Here is a 19966-nt window from a genome sequence, read left to right on the forward strand (position 1 = left end):
TGATTGCTGAAAATAATAATACACCAAATCAAGTTGAACACCAGTGAAACCATTGGCTACGCCACTTTATTCCTATGAAATCGGGTAGTGGATCACTATACAAATGACTAAAAACTAAGGTTACAATAATAACCAAAATGTAGTATAACATCAGTCCTTGAGTCAAAAACCTTGACATTTGGTTGTTAAAACAAAGCATTAAGACAATCCTCAGCTTGTTCTAATACCAACTTTAATAAAACAAAGGCAAATAAAGAGGATAAAACAAAAAAATCCATTAAAATAAAATTACAGTTCACTGAATAATCAATGATTTTAATTTCAGACTGCACTGTTCAATTCTTCATTTGATGAATGCCACATCGGGGATCTTGCCCTCCGTCTGGGAATAGAAGAAAAGACAAAGCATTTTACTAACTGCAACAATTATCACATTAATATGGCTTAACACAATCATGGCACAACAGGAAACTGAAATAACTTGTTTTACCTTAAGCTGTGTGAAGACCTGTGCTGCGCTGTTGAAATCCCACCCGTTGTCCTGCAGACATCTGTGAGACAAAATGATTATTAGGCATAATAGCAAGAATAAGTTTCTGTATCAAGAACACCCAACATACATTCACACACACTCATGTACATTTATTTTTCAGTCACTTGTGCACAGAGAGGCTTACTTTTGGGACCACTCCAGGTTCATGCCGGACATCTGGGAGAAGGCAGTGAGCATCTCCTGCTGCGGCGCGGTCAGGGTGGGCACGGGGCTGGAGGACGGGGTGGGAGCAGGAGCCACAAAAGCTCGCCGAATCTCCTCCGTTGTGGCCATCCGAATGAAAAGCTGGTCGTTCACTATGCACAAACTGGCAGCGGGAACAGAGAAGGAACATTTTTCAGGTTGTTTGAGTTGACTTATGTTGACTTTGTGTCAGTCACAGTCTCTTTTCAGAGCTTGAGTATACGCACATCCACAAATAATACAGTTTTGTCCTGTCCTTGATGTCATGGTGTAAGACTAAGACATTTATTTTAAATTAATTCATTTTTAATTTCAGACTTTATGAGCCACAAATGGCCCGCTAATGCCTTTTACTCATGTATCTCATTTAACAGAGAATGCAAATGGAGACAACGTTTGTTCCTAATGTCTTGTCCTTTTTCTTTGCGATTTCAATTATTTACACAAGGGAAATATGAATGACAACAAGAAACTGATATTAAATGGGGGGTGGGGTGGGGTCATGAAACCTACCCAGAATTCCCTGCAGGGACTGTGACAAAAACTCGGGAAAATGCCATGGTAGAGTCCCGGGATTTACCGTCCACTGTGATAGAAAAGCAAAATGACACAAATCACCACAAAATTCAACACAAGTACACAGCGTCAAGGCCTCACACACATTTGAAGCATGGAGGGGAGCCTCAAGACTGACCTTCTTTGAAAATCCCACTCACTGTGAATGACAGTAGTGTATTCTGGAAATGTAAAAAAAAAAAAAAATCAGAGTTGGTACACAGAAGGAAGCATCAGGACTGTAAAAAGCCAATTCCACTGATTGAAATGTGAACCTACCGTGTAAATGTTCACATCAACAGTGAAGGAGGCAATGTCGTGCTGAGTTTTGGGGAGCTCGTTGAGGAAAGCCACCACATTGAGTCTAGTGTGCTTTAGCAGGCGAAACCGCATCGCTGTGGGGAGCAGGTGTCATAAAAGGAAACATCAGAAGGCAATTCTAATACAAATGACAGCAAATAGTCTAAACAAATCAAAGCCTGTGATAGGTCGACAGCAAGACAAGCACACTCACTGGAGTCTTTGATCCGCTTCAGGTTTCGACTGTCTTTGTGGTACTCTCCAACACCGATCCTGTGGAGAAAGACAAGAGGGGAGGGATAGGAGATCACTGAATGAAGCCAAGACTCAAAAACAGCAAAGTGTCAGGAATTATGTGATCGAGGATGAATTTTGTTTGCACTTCATAAAATGCAAATGAAACACTTGAAATCTAAAAATTGTGTTAACATGTTACCAGTTCTGTTGCTTTGTGTGTACATGTTCTCACCTTGAAGGGTTCTGGTTGGAGAAAGGTGTCAAAAGGGACAATGATGCTCCGTCATGGTAGGCATCCAGAAGTGGCTGTCTGTCCCCCGAGTCATAGATACTGTAGTATCTGCAACATGGCCACATGTAAAGTCACTTCATATTGCTGTTTATCCCTGAATCAAAATTACTCTTGTAAGTCTCACGATGACTATTTTGGCACACAACCCTTTGGTCTGAAACTGTATGTGCAAAGTTTGCATAATAAGCAGTGCTGATAAAGTCTGGTCATGTGAGCAGCACATGAACCTTGGCAAATAAGCACAGTGTGGTACAAAGACTGGCTGCAGGTTCACCTAGGTCTAACATTTCAATTTGTCATGGAGCTTGGTAACACTTAATCGAGCTGTACGCTCAGTGGATAACTCAACCACAATGCACTCAATTTTCAAGCAAGATATAGACCTGCTACAAATCAAATGGTGACACAACAGCAAGAGATCCCCAGAGATTATCTGTCAGAAAGTCAGTGTCTTCCTTTTAAGACGTGAGCTGGGTGTAGATCAAAAAGGCGTTAGGAGGCAAAAACTCACTGTTGCAAGAAGCGCAGGATGAGAGCCTTGATTTCATCAGAGACAAAACAGCTGCCCTGGAATATGAAACAGAAACATGTGTCAGGTATGTAAAGGTGACAACATGGCAGGCCCAAGCTTTGCATCTATTCACAATCTTTAATATCAATGACCAAAAAGAACATATGCCACTACCATATTTGACAGTTTTTTATCTAGACTGCCTCCTTAGAGGGGTCATGTGCTGTGTTAATCCAGTAAGACTAAACAAGTTACCTTGCAGGGAGGGATGGCAGTAGGTGCTTCCACGTCAAAGCCTATGGGTGGGGGGAGGTCATGGCCGTCCTAAAAACAAGCAAATCCAAACACAGGGTGTGTGAGGCAAGACTATTCATCAAATATCCTGTAGTTTATACATTTAGTTAGTTATACATTTAAACTATACAAACATTACGTTTTCTGCTTGCAAACATGGGCTATACAATAATGCCAGCCATAAATATTAATAATATTTCATAACAATTCTAAATGGAGAGGATGTAGTGAGAGCATATCCATATGAACACGTTGGGCCATGCTGCTCACAAATCATACTAAATATTTTCATGGTTTTTGTGGATGGGTTAGATGTAAAAAGTCATACAAAGTCCCATTAATTTTCTCCTTCACAGTGTAGACCAGGGGTGTCAAACTCGTGCCATGGAGGGCCGAGAGGCTGCAGGTTTTCATTCCAACCAACAACTCCACCAGGTGATTTCACTGATTAGTCCCGCCTCTCTGTTTCGAGGTAGGGTGATCAGTGAAATCACCTGGAGGAGTTGTTGGTTGGAATGAAAACCTGCAGCCTCTCGGCCCTCCATGGCATGAGTTTGACACCCCTGGTGTAGACTAATCACATGAGGAAGGTGAAATGCCAAATGTGCTTCAAAAGAGACCTTCAGCTCCAGAGGGCACAATATTGCCTCCATGATGTCCTCCATGTGTGGTGTTAGCAAAGGGGAGTATTAAAATGCCTTAAAATTCAAATCATCTTTAGTGAGGAGGGACGATGATGATTACTTACCAGTTTGAGAAGCCGGGGGAACCTCTGCCGCACGGCACTGGTACAGGAACAAAAGCAGAAACAGTAAAGTAATCATCACAAACTGACACTTTGGTAAACAATGATCATCTATGCAGCTACCAGCATCCTCAGGCACACCTGCTGACTCACTTATTGTCACACTGTGCCATCATGTATTTCATGTAATGTTATGCTGCTATGTTGTACATACAGTCTGGGACGATAGAGTCCTCTATGCGTTGATGTACACAGAAAAATGGAGTGGAACTAGAACCAGTGTCACTAGGGGTTTCCCTTTTCTGTGATAAGTATATCCACTAATGGAGTAACATACAAGTCGTGTTCCTCCCTCCAGTCTCATGCTGTGCTCTTTGACACTTCTCCCACCCCAAAGTGTACTTACCAGCAGGTATACTCACCCTCTCCCCCAATACGGAGATATACACAGATCTCTGACACGGGAAAGCAACATACACACACACACACTTTTACCTAGACCACGCACATACAGAGACCCACCATCTACAAAACTGAACTGGAAACCAGGAGACAACTGTTTGATTGAGTAAAATACAAAGATTATGTTATTGCTGGGAGAGAGGTGGTTACCGCCAGTCTTGTGTTACTGTACCCCCAACAGTCTGGCCAAGATGTTGGAGAACAGATGAGTCTAGGTCACCAAAAAACAAAACAGGGTGTGGGTAAAAAAACAACATCATTCACACACAGACATCTGACAGACACAATCAGTGTTACATTCTCCATGTGAGAAAGAAATGAGTGAGATTTGTTGCGCACTGCACAGGTATCAGCAAAGGGTGACGAGTCCTGAGAAAAAAGCAGAACGAAAAGGACAGATGGCCTCAGTGTGAGCTGGACCCAGCCGTCCCATAGCTCATCCCATAGACTTCCCCAACTGTACAAGCATCGTCATGTGTGGTAAACTTAACATACTACGACCACCAACACCATCATCATCCTCTTCAAATCTAAAGAGATTAGTATTCCTCCTCTATCAGTAACTGGACCCAGCAGTTTGGGCTGTCCTAGTTTAATTTTGACCCAAAGTCTATGGCTAGAGAAGGACTGGGAGATTATAAGACATTTGCCTCAAGTGATTGGTAACTATCCTGCTCTGTTTGCTTCCTAATGTTTTAACAGTATTCATATTTGAGCTTGTTTTGTATTGGCCACAGCCATCATCAAATTGCTTAAGGTATTATTTTCACATTTTACTCTTTTGTCAAGGCAAACTGAACTTGAACAATTTCCAGTGGAGAACAAATTTCCCTCAGAAGTAAGTAAGGATGGTTGCCAAACTCTCTCCACTTCATTCACTCAGAGAGAAGCAGAGGCCTGTTTTAGGCCGAGGAGAACCAACTGAGAGGAAGAAAGACTGCACTCTCTCTTTGACTCCTAATTGATTGTTGTGGTCTGAGAATGACACTTTTCCCCCCTCCGCCTCGACCCAATGGCTTTTCCTGTGTCGTTTCAGCTCCTCCATTTCTTCTCGTCACTCATTGTGAGTCAACACTCACCGTGACTTAGGCCAAGTAATCGTGACTGTGCCTGCCTTAGGTTGTCCCGGGTTTGAAGGTGGGATCTTACCCGTCATAGGCTATCCAGCCTTCCATACTGGCCTGGTGCAGGATGCCAAATGGGCAGGGATGCTAGGAGGGGAGGGGAACAATCGTTGGCTGTCACCATTGGTTTACTTTGTTTGGTCCAAACGTTTGTCATCTGTCAACAATTATGGGTTGCCTTCTCTCCAATAATCAGCCTACTAATTATAGTATATTGCACATGAGGCTGTTTTAGATTAATGTCAACCAGTGCCGTTCACTTGGGATAGGAGGACTGGCACACTCATGTCCTCTGTGCCTTGAGAAATGTCTTGTCAAATTCTCAGAGCTTTAGATCAGTGGTGTGGTGGTGTTTTATTACAGTTTCATGGGACGACTAGCTAGGATGTCAGCTGGGGAGAGCCGGGAGCAGCGTCACAGAGAAATTTAAAGCAGGAGAAAGCTTTAAAAGAAGCCCCAACAAAGAAGACGGAGAACCGGCACAGAGAAGAAGGCCTCCCAACCCACGGAGAGCTTAAGGAAACTGAAAAAAAAGACATTGTGCTGCTGAACTGCACTGCAGCCAGTTTTCCTTGCAGCAATAATTGGAAGGAAGAGATATTTAGTTTGCAGTGTGAAAAGGAAATGTTAATGGCAAATTAGGCAGAAACAAAGGCGATTTAATGATTAAACTGAATTAATCTATTCCTTCTTCCACACATACGTACATACAAATATGGTGGGGGATAGGAGACTGAGCTCATCTCGGCCCCAAAGTTCGTCCTTGCCTCCTGGAGAAATGGCCTCCACAGTTATTGTATGTGCAACATGTACAGACACACTATTTCAATTTCATGTGGCCACTTCAGTGCCACACCACTGCCTGTACCTGTGATGGTAGAGGAACCACTCAAACACACCCAGACAAACAAACACACGACAGTCAGCCAACTCCCTCCCATCTGACCTTATGTAGGAGGCCTGATCCTTGAAGAGGTCACACAGAGGGTTCCCTTCCAGCCACAGCTCCACCAGCTTCAGGCCTTTCACTTTGTCCAGCTCCCGGTCCGACTTCAGCTACAAGACACAAAGACACAGGAGTGAGAGGAACTCTCAAGGGTGAAGGGCTGGAAATTGTGGCTGCCTGTCAGACTTTCTCACCTCATTGTGGGACAAGTTCAGGGTCTTCAGGTGGGGTACCTTGCTGACCAGTTCAGACAGTTCATCCAATTTTTGAATTCGGTTGTTGCTCATGTTCAAGCAAAAAAGCTGTGTCAAGAAGGAGGAGAATTAAACAAATTCAGATTGAATAATCTGACAAACAGAATGCAACTAGGGTGTGCACAAACTAGGGTTGCAAAATACTGGATAAAAATTACATTGCAATATCTTGTTTCTACAATACAGATTGCAATATGAAAAATATACAGGAAATTCCACCAGATGCATACAGTGTTATTTGTGAATAGATATAACATTAACAATCATAGTTTTAATCACTTATGTACTTTAAGAATCTATCCCCTATGAATATGCTATGAATATTGTCTTTTGTTATTATGTGATGTTCTTTTTGTATAATGTCATGTAATTATAATTATGTAATTACATGATGCTCTGTTTTGTATGTCATGTTAAATGTATAATGTCATGTTATATGTTTGTAAATGGAGCTACCAAAGTGCAAGACAAATTTCAGACTAGTCTGACAATAAAGTGAAAAGTGAAAGTGAAAGTGAACAAAACATCCCCCAAACTTCTGCCACACTTAATTCAGCTCTGCGCCATCCCTCCAGAAATAACCTTGGTCTCCTCCACTTTTGCTTTCACATATGTGACTGACAACCTTAACAGGCAGAACTAATTTACAGATTGTGGTTGGTGACTAGTTAAGCTTTAGTTGTTTGATTCACTGCAGCCCTTCACCAGAGCAGTGAGCTGATCACTGTACATGCAGAGCCTACTGTCACTCGCAACAAGCTCTGTGTATCCAAGAATTCTTAAATCAGACTAATATATGTTATACCAGAAAGACTGTTCTTGTAGATTAGTCTTGGAAAATGAGGACCTTGCGAGTTTTCCTTTTGTATCAAGCAGCAAAACAGTTGTAGCATGAAGTGTTTGAGTTAATACTTGACATTGTATATCCTCCAATGTGACTACTGCACATGCGCACATTGCAATGCCAAAGCTGAAATGATATATTGTGCAACCCCAGCACATACTAATAAAAAAAAATGTTTCACTCTACGTGTTCAATAACACGTAGAATGTCTTGTTGTTTTAAGTTCATAATTAAGACATTACCTCTGGAATGTTTTCTTCAATGATCTTAATGACAGCATCCATGCTGGTCTTCCTATTTAAGATGACCTCAATGTTCTGGGACACCAGGTCTGTCACACAAAATGCATTCAAGGTCAGGTTCCAACACAAATTGAACAATCAAGATAACTCAAATATGCTTAATTCTAACCGGAATTTAAACCATTTTCATTGACAATAAAATGACAAGGAAGTATCAAATCCATTAATCTACAAATAGAAACATTTACAAACATAGCTGAGAGAACTTTGCCAGAAATTGTCCTCTGACCGAAACGCAGCCAAACTGCTTTTCTATTATGCCTGAACATTCCAGTCTGATTCAAAGACCAGAAGTTATTGCTGAAAATCCTCATTCTCTACAAAGCATGTCACACATTGGGCAGTGTCACAGCTACAGCATGTGACAGTAAAAGCTTGTTTGGCCAGTTTCTTCTTTTGAAAGACTCGCAACACTATTCATCTGGTATCTTTCACAAGAGGATAGAGGTAAAGTTGCTCTGTTGAGGACAATCACTAAGATCCACCAATGTATGTGGTAATAGTGATAATGACATTGCTGAATCTTCTTAGGCAGAAAGCCAACAGTGAGCAGCTGACAACCACAACTTCAAATTAGACACCATCACACTTTAGCTTGGCAATATTTGATGTTTTACTACAACTAACTTTACGCTGTTATAAAATCAACAAAGTTTGCAATTACAAAGGGAACAGGAAGCATTGTATGGCTCTAGTGCCTCATATCACAGGTGCTTTTTAGTGGGCAGGTACAAGTCTATTTAGAAACAAAATCCTGGAAGTCTTGCTTAATATTAATCTTTAAGTGATGCAGGCAACCATGGAAAAAACTAAGGCACTCTGTCAATTTAAATTTTCAGTTCAATTTTATTTATTTATATAGCCCAGAATCACAAATTACAAATTTGTCTCAAAGGGCTTTACAGAAAACACAACATCCTCTGTCCTTGGACCCTCACATGAGGAACTCCTCCCTAAAAAAACCCTTTAACAGGGAGAAAAATGGGAAGAAACCTCAGGGGAGCAACAGAGGAGGGATCCCTCCCCAGGACGGACAGACGTGCAATGGATGTTGTAAGCACAGAAGACTTTGATTGAAGTTTATCAATGCATATCAATTCTCAGAAGACAGAGCTGATTTGTGTCGGTCTGCTTAGTTGCCTTGCTCAAAGAATAAATAATTATTCTGCTTCATTCAAAGGCAGAGTGCCTTTTATTTGCATGGTTGTCTACAACAAAGTTTTGTGTTTTAACTCTATAGGTAACAAATACTGTCATCCTGGAACACCTGTCAGGTGCTGCAACAGAATATGATATTACCTGGGTCTGTTCGGATGTTGTTCATATCAAGTGCTTGCTGGGAACCATCAAAACGCTTTGCCATGCATTGCTGTGAAAGACAGAAAACAGAAACCTTAATGTGCTTGATCAGGGCAGCGCAAACATACCAAAAATAAGAAATCAACATGAGAAATGAATGAATGGCAGTTCTTTTGCAAGAATTTAATGTAGTAAATTCAAGATGATTGAAAAAAATGTCCCCTGGCTCACCTTCAGGTGCTCTATGTGTTCAGGCTTCAGGTCAGAAAGGAGGAAGGAGGGCGGAGAGCTGGAGTTGATGTGTACTTCCACCTTAAGGAGACGAGCATTGGACGGTATAAGAGCAAGTCAGCCTGTCATCCATTCACGTAAAGCTAATGTATAAATCTAGTTACAGAGTAGCTTAATGACACACATGCTTTCAGTTTTTGATTAAGTGTGACTCCTGATGACTATCAGTGGCGCAGAGTAGGCATGGTTGCAAATGAATACCATGAGTCTATACATTAACAGACTGACACCACACCAGAGGAGTCACTGTGGCATCACTAGTCAGCTTTCATGTATCTCACAAACATACCTTGTAACCGTCTATGTCTGTGATCTTGTGTGAACATTTGTGCAGAGCATTGGCGGCAGAAGAATCATCCACATAAAAATGGGCCCGGTGGCCATCAACATGGTACTGACAGACAGGGGAGAGATCGAGAGAGAAGAAACATTAAGATTAAGAGTTAACTATAGCTAGAATGTAGCAAAGTGCTACATTCCACTGCTTCATAGAAATAGTTAAAAACGCCAGCGTAAAAACAGTTACATCACATAAAACATCCTAAAAAATGTGGACTACATTTAACATTAACACAGGCAATTTAACCACACACAAAAAGATTGAGCAATTTAAAGCACAAGAAAAGTGCTGAATACTAAAATAAATAACAATAATATGTATAAAGATATTATTCACTGAAAAACACCCTGTCCTTTAGATTTGTTACAAATACCAACAGCTGGTCAGGTTTCTGATATGTCTTAAGGGGGGCTGCAAGGTGCTGATACATCCACAGCAAAACAACATAAGGACCAACCAGTTTCTTCCTTGTTGGAACTCAAAGTACTTTGAAGACATTTAACTTCTGGCAATTATTTAAATACACACAGCAGAGTTGCAACTCACCTGTACTGGTGTGTAGGGTACTGCACAGATGTTCTGGAGAGCTGTCAATAACCATTTCTTATCATATTTTCTTCCATGTGGTATCTGTCAAACAGTTAAGACAATAGTGTATAAACTCCCTTGAGGATATTCAAAGATGACATAAAGGTGAACTACAGCAGCTCTGACTGAATACCAACCGTTATTTTGTACCAGCCGGATCGGTTTTTTCCTCCTCCACCACCGCTCCCTCCTCCACCTCGGTCTCCTCCTTTATAGCCACCGCCTCTCCCACCTCCGCCTCCTCTGCCTCCTCGTCTGTCTCTGTCAAAACGTCCGTCTCCTCTCCGATAAGGTCTCCCATAGGGGTTGCTGAGGAGAGAACAAGGGTCTTTAAGCACATGAGGATAGAAAGCCAGTGCACAGGCCAAATCACCCTTCTTGGATAACTACTGTACATAATATAACTGTTTCATCAACAGATAAGTCATGCAGCCTGTGGCGATATGAAACATGACACTGTGCTAAGATTCTTCTATTCAGATGATTGATACGATCTGCATATACATGGTTCACATGCACATGGCCACACACCATATTCTATAATGACAGTATTTTGTGGGCATCTTGATGATTACTACTTAAATATCCAGGATTTACATTCTGGTCCATGTCTTTTGCTACTGTATATTAACAAATTTGAAAGAAAGGATATAATTGATTTTAAAAAGATGTATTTAACTTGGTTATCAAGCTTAACTGATTTTTTTTTCATTCTTGCACTTTTGTTAGAAATTAAAGTCCCCATTAAATGGCCTCACATGACTTCTATGTCCTGTATAACAGAGTAGCTTAAATGTAAATTAGAATTTCAACCAATAAAACTTGAGGAAATATTAACATCCTCTCTCATCCACCTATCCCTTCAAAAAAAATTGGGTTTCTCTCCAAAACTGATATCCTGTTGGTTTGCACTTGTGAAAGATCCTTCCCCGCACTATATCCTGCCCAAACATCCTGTTTCCACAGGAACTGCATAAAATCGGTCAAGTAAGAGTCCATTTTATGGGGTCTTTAACAAGGTGATAAAACACACTTAACCCAACATTGTTGAGTCAGTCACACTCACAATCTGCGCTGGGAGCCACTGTCGTGGGGGCTGTCAGACATTGTTACATCACCATCATTGTCTTCAAGCCTGGACCGGGGTCCAGCACCCCCAAAGCCTCCCGCATGGCCTCCCTTTTGGCGATCTCTGCGGGACCCATCGTTGTATCGAGCCCTGTGTGAGCCTCGGCCTTTACGGTTGCGGTAATGCGGTCCAGTCCTGTCGTCGTGCTCTGAGAGAGGAAACATTAAGTATATCAGTGTGTTTACAGGAATATGCTGAATAGATTGACTGTGAATGAACACAGCAATGTCTCTTTAATCAAATGAATAAAATATTTGATGTATACAGCAAATATTATGCCCCTTTAATCATTTGGATGTACACATGGGAAATAAGCTTTTGCCATTGTTATCTTACCTTCTCTAAAATTACTGTAGCTTACATCTACTTTGTCTAAGGGCTTCAATCAACTTACTTTAAGAAAGCCCTATAATCTTACACAGAGTCCAAAACATGTTACAGGACCTAATCATGTGCTAAAACTGAACATTACAATGCTCAGGGAAGTCTGTCTTGATTTCACAATGCACCATTTGGTGACAAAAAACGTGACATTTCTGTTAAATAACACACTGGAATCCCATGACAGCCAAAGATTGCATTTGTTTACCTCCTATCTGTATGCAACCATTGCTTCTGACCTCTCTCGTCACCAAAAACTGCCCTTGGTCTAAAGGGGAAAAAGGGAACATGTTGTAAAAGGGGAACTGTAGAGCTTGGGAAAAAAGGTCCTTACCGTTGTAGTAGTGCCCGCCATCCGCCATATTCCTGGGAACAGTAATTAGTTCGACAAAATCCTGGATGTGAAGTGAGATTTGCAGAGCCCGTATTGTCTCTGTCACAATACACAAAAACAAAGATGCGGTAGACGTTTCAGCATCCCCTTATATGAGCTCTGAACAAGGAAAACAATTGTCCTTACGCCGAAGCCAGCAACTGGTTAGCTTCTCTCCGTTAGCACTAAACACTGTGCGTAGCCGTGAAGCCTGCGGAACAGCACCTTGAGAGCACGCTTTCACTTCCGGGACACAAAAGCTGCGCCAACTTTAAAGCACATTAACAAGGTTACATTTGCTGTTGCGCTACTTCCATGTCGCATCCGACGTCTAATTATGAAGAACACTAAACACAACCTAGAAACTAAAAGGGCAAGTTATCATAGGGAATCTTGCAGCTGTATGTCCCTTGCTGTCCGTTAATAAGCACATTCACTGTGCTTAAAAACATGTGGAAAAATATGTTTACAGCCAGCTCCTGAAAGTGGGAAATAAGTCATTTTGGAGAGCACGCTGATGCACTAACTTGCCGGTGATCGGCTGACAGAACCTGGAGATCGAAATGATACACAACTAAGTTGTTGCCCCTCACCTAACCTGCAGGCTCATTTATAATCCACTTTCATACGAAACCTGATACGCCCGTTTAAAACGTTGTAAACATCCCTGCCCACGTTTCCAGGCGTCCTTTGCGCTGGCATGGATGTTCAGTAACAAATCCACTAGAGGGCAGCGCAGAGTTACCAGAGTCTGACAACACAAAGCATTGTGTCAGTGGAGGTCATTATGACGGACCTGCGACGAAGAGGCAGAGGTGTTCTAGATTCTAGACGGCGGTCGTCTGTGAAGTCACTGAATACACCGCGGCAGGAGGACGGAGATTTTTGTTTCTGATATTACCAATGCGAGACTGACTTCTTCGTGTCTCTCTTGAACTGTTGGATACACTGCCCCCTGCGACTTGCGGCGGTACTGCTCCGTTTCGTCCGTATCTGCAAGCTTCCTGAAAACGTGCAGAAATACGGACGAAATGAACGCAGACAGCACACTCTATCCGCCTCAGTGTCCGTACTTAACGTTGAGCATAAATTAGCCTTTAATGTCTAATGATCAACATGGGAAATGCATAGCCCAAACTCTGCTAACCCTTGGTGAGTGGCACACGGGATAACGTAATGACAGTAGTCTCCCCCACACGCTTGCCCGCCTATGCTTTTGACCTTTAATTACAGCATCCCCATCAAACTACTCAGTGCAATTTTATGGATTTTTGATTCTCGCCCATGACAAATACCCCAGCTTTTTTGTTATGTTTCAGTGTATATAAAATTGTAATTTCTTGATCATTCAATTTTGAGATGTTACTCCATTATCTGTAGATTGCGGCGTAATATTTGCATGTTTTTATAGAATGTGGCCCAATTTGAATGGGAAATCTGCTTCCACCACAAATGTTAGCCTCTCAATCAAGTCCTTAATAGAATCATACACAAACAAGGCATATCACGTTTGGTACATTTTGTGAAGTGACCAATGGTTCATTAAAAAAATGTGTATGTGTATATTAAGGCCTCACCCTGCCTCTACTACTAGCAATAATAAGGTGTGTTTATTAATGTATTTCATGAGAAAAAAAATCCAAACATTTAGTGCTGACTTCAAACTAAAAATAATAATAATAATCATGATGTACTGAACTAAAAAGGGTAAAAATTTTTTTTTTACAAAATCAAGTTTGTTTGATTTAATTCCTATCTATGTGTGTGTGCTTTATGCCTTTCTTTGCCTACTACTTTTTTTTTTTTTATAAAAACATATAAATCACAAAGTTCATTTCTGTCTTTTATTTAAAACACCTGTCTAACCAGGGAGACCCTCCGAGCCCTCACCAGGTGAGCTGACGTGGACTGCTGACCCTACAGGGCTGCTTGGACTGCACTGACTGGCACACATCTCTTCACTCCTGTAATGACACTAATGAACTCACTGATGTGCCTAACTCCTGTGTGTCTTATTGGGGAGATACAGTAATTCCAGACAAAATGGTGAAAATTGACCATAATAGTAAGGCCTGGGTCAATAAGGCACTGCGGCTTTTGTTAAACAAAAACAAACAAACATTTAAGCAGGGCAACACTTTCTTGATCCAGTTTGAATACAAACTGGGCAGGGTGTACAGGGCATTTTCTACATTTTTTCCCCCCAGGCAGGCTAAGGTTGTTTTGTTTTTTTTCTCATTTTGAGTGGTTATTTTGGATTACTGATTAAGGTTAGGTTAGGCATTGGCTGGTTATGGCTAACATTAGGGAAAGGCTGTAGCGTTAAATTAGGTCAATGAAATCTTCCAATGCCATGCTGGGGAAAAAAAACTGTGGACAGGACACCAGTGCCACCTTGCTTGAGCTTTTGTTTAAACACATCCAGGGCAGTAAAACCCATGGCAAGCTGTTTGTTGATTTTACATCAGCACTGAACACCATTCAACCCTACTTGTTGTTTGGTGTTGACTCAAATTTGACTGGTTGGATCCTTGACTTCCTCTCCAACAGAGCCCCGAGGGTGTTATCTCCATCCACAGGTTAACCCCAGAGGCGGGTCCTCTCACCACTCCTTTATATTCTGTATACAGATGACTGTCAGAGCCAGTTTGAGAGACGACATATACCTCGAAGTCTGCGAATGACTCAGATATAGTCAGCCTCCTCCCTGATGACGAATCAAGTCATGGAGCTGTAGTTGATTACTTTTAAAACTGGTGCAAAAATCAATTTCATCATTTTCCCTCACTGCTTGGTACAACAGACTACATATCAAACCCAACAATGCACTGGCTAAAAAGTGAGTATGAGTTGTAAAACCTGTCTGATCTGTATAACAGACAGCTGCTTCAGATTCCACTGAGACAAGACAAAAACATACCAACACTCATTCATCCCCCTGGCCATTACACCCTCCTCGACTGAGGGAAAAGGGCTTGCCCATTACTTGCAGGATGAGGTTTATGCTGATTTCTGCTTATGTTGCTGCAGCTGGATTTTTTTCTCAATTACTGTATTCCGATTGTAACGCCAAGCTGGTCATTCTTATTGTAGGGGGGTGACAGGATAGTCATCACTGTACTGTAATATACATGTTCCTGTGATTGTGCTTGTTTAATGATGCAGTGCTGCTGAGTCTGGGTTACTCTTACTAATCTGATCACATGTTTGTTCTTATGTTGGGCTGATATACCAATTGCCCTTTGGGGGAAAATTTACATTCCAACTTTTGAATAACCGCCCTACTTTGGTCACGTGGGAGCGGGCAATTAGCACAAGTGGGAACAGCTGCACCAACCAATGAGGCTCTGTTTGCCTTCCCCGCCCTACAATCACATGCATACTGAACTGCTAACACTAATTTGTTTAAAGAAAAGTATTATCGCCATAAGAGAGGTTTCCCCACCAAATTTACTCGACTCTCCACCCTCAAACTTGACATACCCACATGTGACCTACCTTGGTTCAAGACTCGTGTTACCACGGCAAGGTTGGTGTATCTTCTCCGGCAGAAAGCCATCCGCCTCTTCAGCGATTTGCCTTTTTTATTTTTTTACCACAGCTGTTAGGGAATTTAAGAACTTTATGCCGAGCTTAAAGACAAAACATAAAAACCGTCCGTGATTTTGAGTCAGCCTTCTTTAGCGAGCTGCAACGCCTGTTACCATTATTTTAGACATACTCGGCTAGCTCAGGTTAGCTGCTGGAGTTAGCCTGTTAGACATCACGACAGATTTCTACCACATAAAAACGTGTCTATCCCTGCTTATCAAGTTAACATAGCAACATTTCGCGAGTTAAAACCGTAAACCACCTTCTCTGTCTGCTCTTTATTAGTCGCTGGCTGTGTTGGCAAACCGCAGACAGCGCGGTCACTCTGGACGCAGGAGACACACTGACCACTTTGCCCCCCCGGCACTACCAGGTGGGACATGGCGCCACCTGGTGGACAGTTTCGGACACAGCATACAAACAAGGTGTGTAATGTGGCACAGGGAGGACCAGCAACCTTCCTCATTTGGCCTTGATAAAACAGATTGACTGAAGCACTAATACCTTGAGCTGTTCAGTTTGATTCAGTAGTAATTTTTTGTGCTTTGTAAATAAATGTATTTGAGGGGTAGATGTAGTTTTGCCAAGCTATTAACTATGGAACTTAATTCCCCATCCATCCATTAAAGTGCCACAGCATTCTTCAATAGTCCACATTAAAAACAAAACACAAAAGTCTATTTTTTTTTTTTTTTAGCATGCTTAGGGTTGATTAGATAGATTGGCAAACCAGCTCAATGGGACAACAAAACAGGTAGCACATCATGCCATTCAAACTCATAAACAGATTGTGTATGGGTGTTTGTTTTCAATTCAAATTGAATTCCCTCTAAGGCTGTAAGCAAATGAGCCTAGCTGGTCCTGTAAAACAGTTGAAACAACTGCTTTGTATGGCGTGACTCAAAGAAAATCCAACAGCATTGTCAGTAAGTTGGTGTTAGCAGGCATTAAGAGTTATCAAAGGATCCCACACTGTTTGATTTCTGGTGCTTTATGCGTGATGAGAATGTTTAAACAGAATAAAAAAAGAAGTCTTGTAAACCTGACAAGTCTTAATTGAGTTAATTGAGCCCTCACCCCAGGTGATCAATATCATACCATTGAATGTACATTATCAGTTGTAATTGCCCCCACAGGTATGGGTTAGCCCTACTGCACCTTCTCGGGGTGATTATGACTGATAATGTCCATATCATGATGTGAAAACAGTGGGGGCAGGTGGTATCCTCTACTGTCATGTATATGCCAGATGCACATCTGCACAACAAGTGGAGGATTTTTGTCCTTTTGAGTTGCATTATCCATAAACTCTCTTTCCTCAACCAGTGAGGTGAAATTTCCACAATCCAGTCTCTAGTCCCTCCATACAGTCTCCTCCAGTTAGGAATGGGGTTGTACGTGTAACAGTGGCAGTGATCAGTCAGTCCTCTTGAGTAAACACTCCTGTCCTTTCTCCTCCAGAGCTCTCCTCTTGCTGCCAGGAGGCCAAAGTGATCGCCTGGCTGAGTGAAGAGGTGAGGGAGGCCAGACCAATGAGGTAGCCATCTTCCCTGCTTCCCTTGGCCCAGGGGACATTGTGTCGCAGTTGGTGGGTGTCAGGCACAGGTGTCGTCTTTCCAAAGTCTATCATCCACACGCTGGCCTTACTGCTGTGGTCATGGACAAAGAGCAGCGAGCTGCCAATCACCTGGTTGGAAAGGGAAAACAAGTTTAAAGCAAGTTTAGGCAAAATTTACCAAAGCCCATGCAAAGGAATTACTGTTCTGCATATCCACACCAACCTCATGAGTTCTAAAAAAAGATGACTCCTTTAGGGTTTCACTCAAGGCCTGGAGTCTGGCATGATAGGCCTTCTGAAAGGACATAGGAAAGAAAGGGTTGTGGTTTAGCCACAACAAATGGGAATGGGTAAGAGCAGAAAGAAACAAGGAAAAGAAGGCAGTGTTGAGGGAAGTAAAGATGGAAAATTGGGGGATGAAAAAAATATTATGAAAGATCATTAGGACATTTTTGGTTTAATTTTTATACAAGGTCATCCATGTAAGGAAAAATCAGCAAAATGTAGCTTTTGAGTAGGACAGAGAGAACTGACCAGGATGTGTAGCTGACGGCTGGTGAAGAAGAGCAAGGCCTCAGTGGCTTGTGCCAAGGTCATAATTTTCCTGAAGTCCCGTTCGACTTTGCCATTGTCCATCTGACACAGAGAGAAAGCCACAAACATGAGGGTACATGCCAGCACAGATACAGCACATTTAAAGAAAGAGGGTATGGATAACGTCCCATAAGCAGATGGTGGTGATGATTTTACCAGCCTTAGCCACGCTCTGTGCAGGGAAATGCATCTAGTCCTACCATGATGCCTTCAATCCGGAATCCCAGTGTGGCTGTGGAGCTGCTTGTATCCCGCCACTGAAGGTATCGCCACTTTGTCACCCCTTTCTGCGCGTGTTCCTCTGCTGATGGAGCTGTTGAGTCTATTTTCATCATCTTCTGGTACATGTCATTCCGCAGGATAGGCTTGGTCTGTGCTTTCATCAGTTCCTCCTCCTGATATGTCCTGCAAAGGAAACCACATGCACTAATTTGCGTGGACAATCATGCAGCTATGGTTACTTGCAAAATTTAAGTCAAGGTTAAAAATCAACACTATATCAGAGTTTGAGTAAATCCATAACCATCAGAGACTGATGGTTATGGATTCAGCAGTCAGCTGCTGCAATCGGAGGGAAAACCTGCAGAATCCATGGCACAGGGCTGGAGGGGTCACTGCATGTTTAGTGGACACAAGAAAACATGCCTACCTGACGCCCATCTTGCAGTCCATGATGACAGGTCTCTTTAAGCCACTCAGCAAGTCGTCCAAGCGGATGTAGCTGTGGTCCCCGCTGGTGACTAAGCCATGGTACTGCGGGACAAAGGGCCTTAGTTGGTCTCTCATGAGCCAGTCTAAGCATCTGGCCTCCACTTCACTGTACAGTTTAAGCACCTTCCCACCGTCACTCAACTGGAAGTTACCTAGTGGCATCAACCAGCACAGAAGATGTTGATTATCCACCTGGGTCTGTATCTGCTCAATAAAGCATTGATATGAGATCATTTGAGCCTTTTTTGTCTCTGGGAGTGGGATGGTTCAACCTGCTTTATGAAACTTTGCACACGTGGCCTTTGAACTGCAATGTTAAAGTTTTGAGTGTGTGTGTGTGTGTGTGTGTGTGTGTTTTGAATGCAACACACATGCCTTGATGTCCGGCCAGCTGGACCCAGGAGCTCTGCCGCCGTGGCGACCAGTGCATCATGTTCACAAAGGTTTTCCAGGAGTGACACTAAAGCACAGAAGAAGAACAGCTTGTGGTGGTGTTGGACAGCAGAATGAACTCTGCCCCCCCAACAGACAAACACACTCACAGTATCACAGTTGTGTTTGCATGATCATGTCTTTGTAAGAGGGGACTAAAGGCATTGGTATGTGGGAATGGGGCAGTGGTGGGGTTTTACCTCATACACCCTTTATGGCTCATGAGTATGAAAAGACTTAAAATATGAGGCTACTGTGCTGAATTTTGAATTTAGACATGTTATTCCTATACCCTGTAACAGTTTGGCCTTTACTCGTTTGTCCATAGACATGAATGATAAATACAAGTTTGTCTTTCATTCATTCAGATGTTCACAGATGATAAACATTAGCGAAAACATGCTAAAGTTGAATGTGACAGTGACTGACAGCAACCAGCATGGATCTCTTTGCATGAAGATTCTAGCTCAAATGTTGCTATCATCTAAAAACAATAATAAAAAGCTTATTCAGATGCATGAGCCCGAATATTCTTCAGTCTCCTTTATTTTTTTTCAGCATTTCTGCTTTGTTGAATAGCAATAACAGAAAGAGAGTCAACAATATGCAACAAAGGGCTTTGATACATGGTACATGCTCTACTAGGCGAACCACTGGGGCACCCCAGTCTCATTTATTTTCAACCCAGCAGCCTCATCCACAAGACATCAGATTAGATTTTTGGTTCTCTGATTATTGTTTTGAAGGACTTATTTGTGCAAGCCATGATTACATTCTCCTGAGCCTTAGACAATCCTGCTGTTAACGCTTGTGTAATCCCAGGAATAACATCATAAATTGAGGTATTTATATTTGACAATGACTGGCTACATGTGGCTGGACTGATGAGCCAGGCCCATTCTGACCTTTTCATGTGGATATCTGAATAAGGTAATGTACACTCACATTACCATGTGCACTCACATTACCCCAAGCCCAACCGTGCTTAAGCATGATTGCCTCTGGTACATATGGCATCATGTTGAAATACGACACATGCATGGCTTGACGTCATCATAAATCATCTTTTGTTTATAA

At 42.1% G+C, this 19966-nt stretch overlaps 1 protein-coding gene and 1 long non-coding RNA gene across 7 annotated transcripts; one reads left to right on the plus strand and one right to left on the minus strand.

The window, feature by feature from the left end:
• Positions 1-28: 28 nt before the first annotated feature.
• Positions 29-15983, minus strand: nxf1a (nuclear RNA export factor 1a). 6 transcript variants are annotated; one of them, XM_030061793.1, is made up of 23 exons: positions 15857-15983; positions 15502-15604; positions 11839-11898; positions 11187-11397; positions 10258-10429; positions 10079-10162; positions 9482-9586; positions 9133-9213; positions 8902-8971; positions 7543-7631; positions 6397-6504; positions 6203-6312; positions 3674-3710; positions 2887-2955; positions 2632-2687; positions 2061-2168; positions 1806-1864; positions 1571-1686; positions 1431-1473; positions 1250-1322; positions 678-860; positions 491-551; positions 29-382 (listed from the first exon to the last, which is right to left on the minus strand). In XM_030061793.1, the coding sequence occupies exons 2-23, from the start codon at positions 15560-15562 to the stop codon at positions 344-346; spliced, it is 1995 nt and encodes a 664-aa protein (XP_029917653.1). In that variant the 5' UTR covers positions 15563-15604; positions 15857-15983; the 3' UTR covers positions 29-343. The 6 variants fall into 6 exon arrangements, with proteins under 6 accessions (XP_029917653.1, XP_029917650.1, XP_029917648.1 ...); XM_030061790.1 differs by lacking the exon at positions 11839-11898 and adding an exon at positions 11965-12063; XM_030061788.1 differs by lacking the exons at positions 11839-11898; positions 15502-15604; positions 15857-15983 and adding exons at positions 11965-12063; positions 12151-12272; positions 12597-12628.
• LOC115366379 (uncharacterized) lies at positions 15347-18687 on the plus strand. The gene is made up of 3 exons (XR_003928828.1): positions 15347-15532; positions 15880-16019; positions 17056-18687. It is a non-coding gene; the product is annotated as an uncharacterized LOC115366379 (long non-coding RNA).
• Positions 18688-19966: the final 1279 nt, after the last annotated feature.

Source organism: Myripristis murdjan, chromosome 10 (genome assembly GCF_902150065.1).
Source record: "Myripristis murdjan chromosome 10, fMyrMur1.1, whole genome shotgun sequence".
Classification (NCBI taxonomy): domain Eukaryota; kingdom Metazoa; phylum Chordata; class Actinopteri; order Holocentriformes; family Holocentridae; genus Myripristis; species Myripristis murdjan.

What these genes read in the sequence shown, in the direction of transcription:
- nxf1a (XM_030061788.1), bottom strand. An exon ending in TCCCCCGGCTTCTCAAACTG is followed by an intron (nt 2,956 to 3,673) that starts GTAAGTAATCAT and finishes GCTTGTTTTTAG; the next exon opens with GACGGCCATGACCTCCCCCC. An exon ending in GAGTGGGATTTTCAAAGAAG is followed by an intron (nt 1,323 to 1,430) that starts GTCAGTCTTGAG and finishes TTTCTATCACAG; the next exon opens with TGGACGGTAAATCCCGGGAC.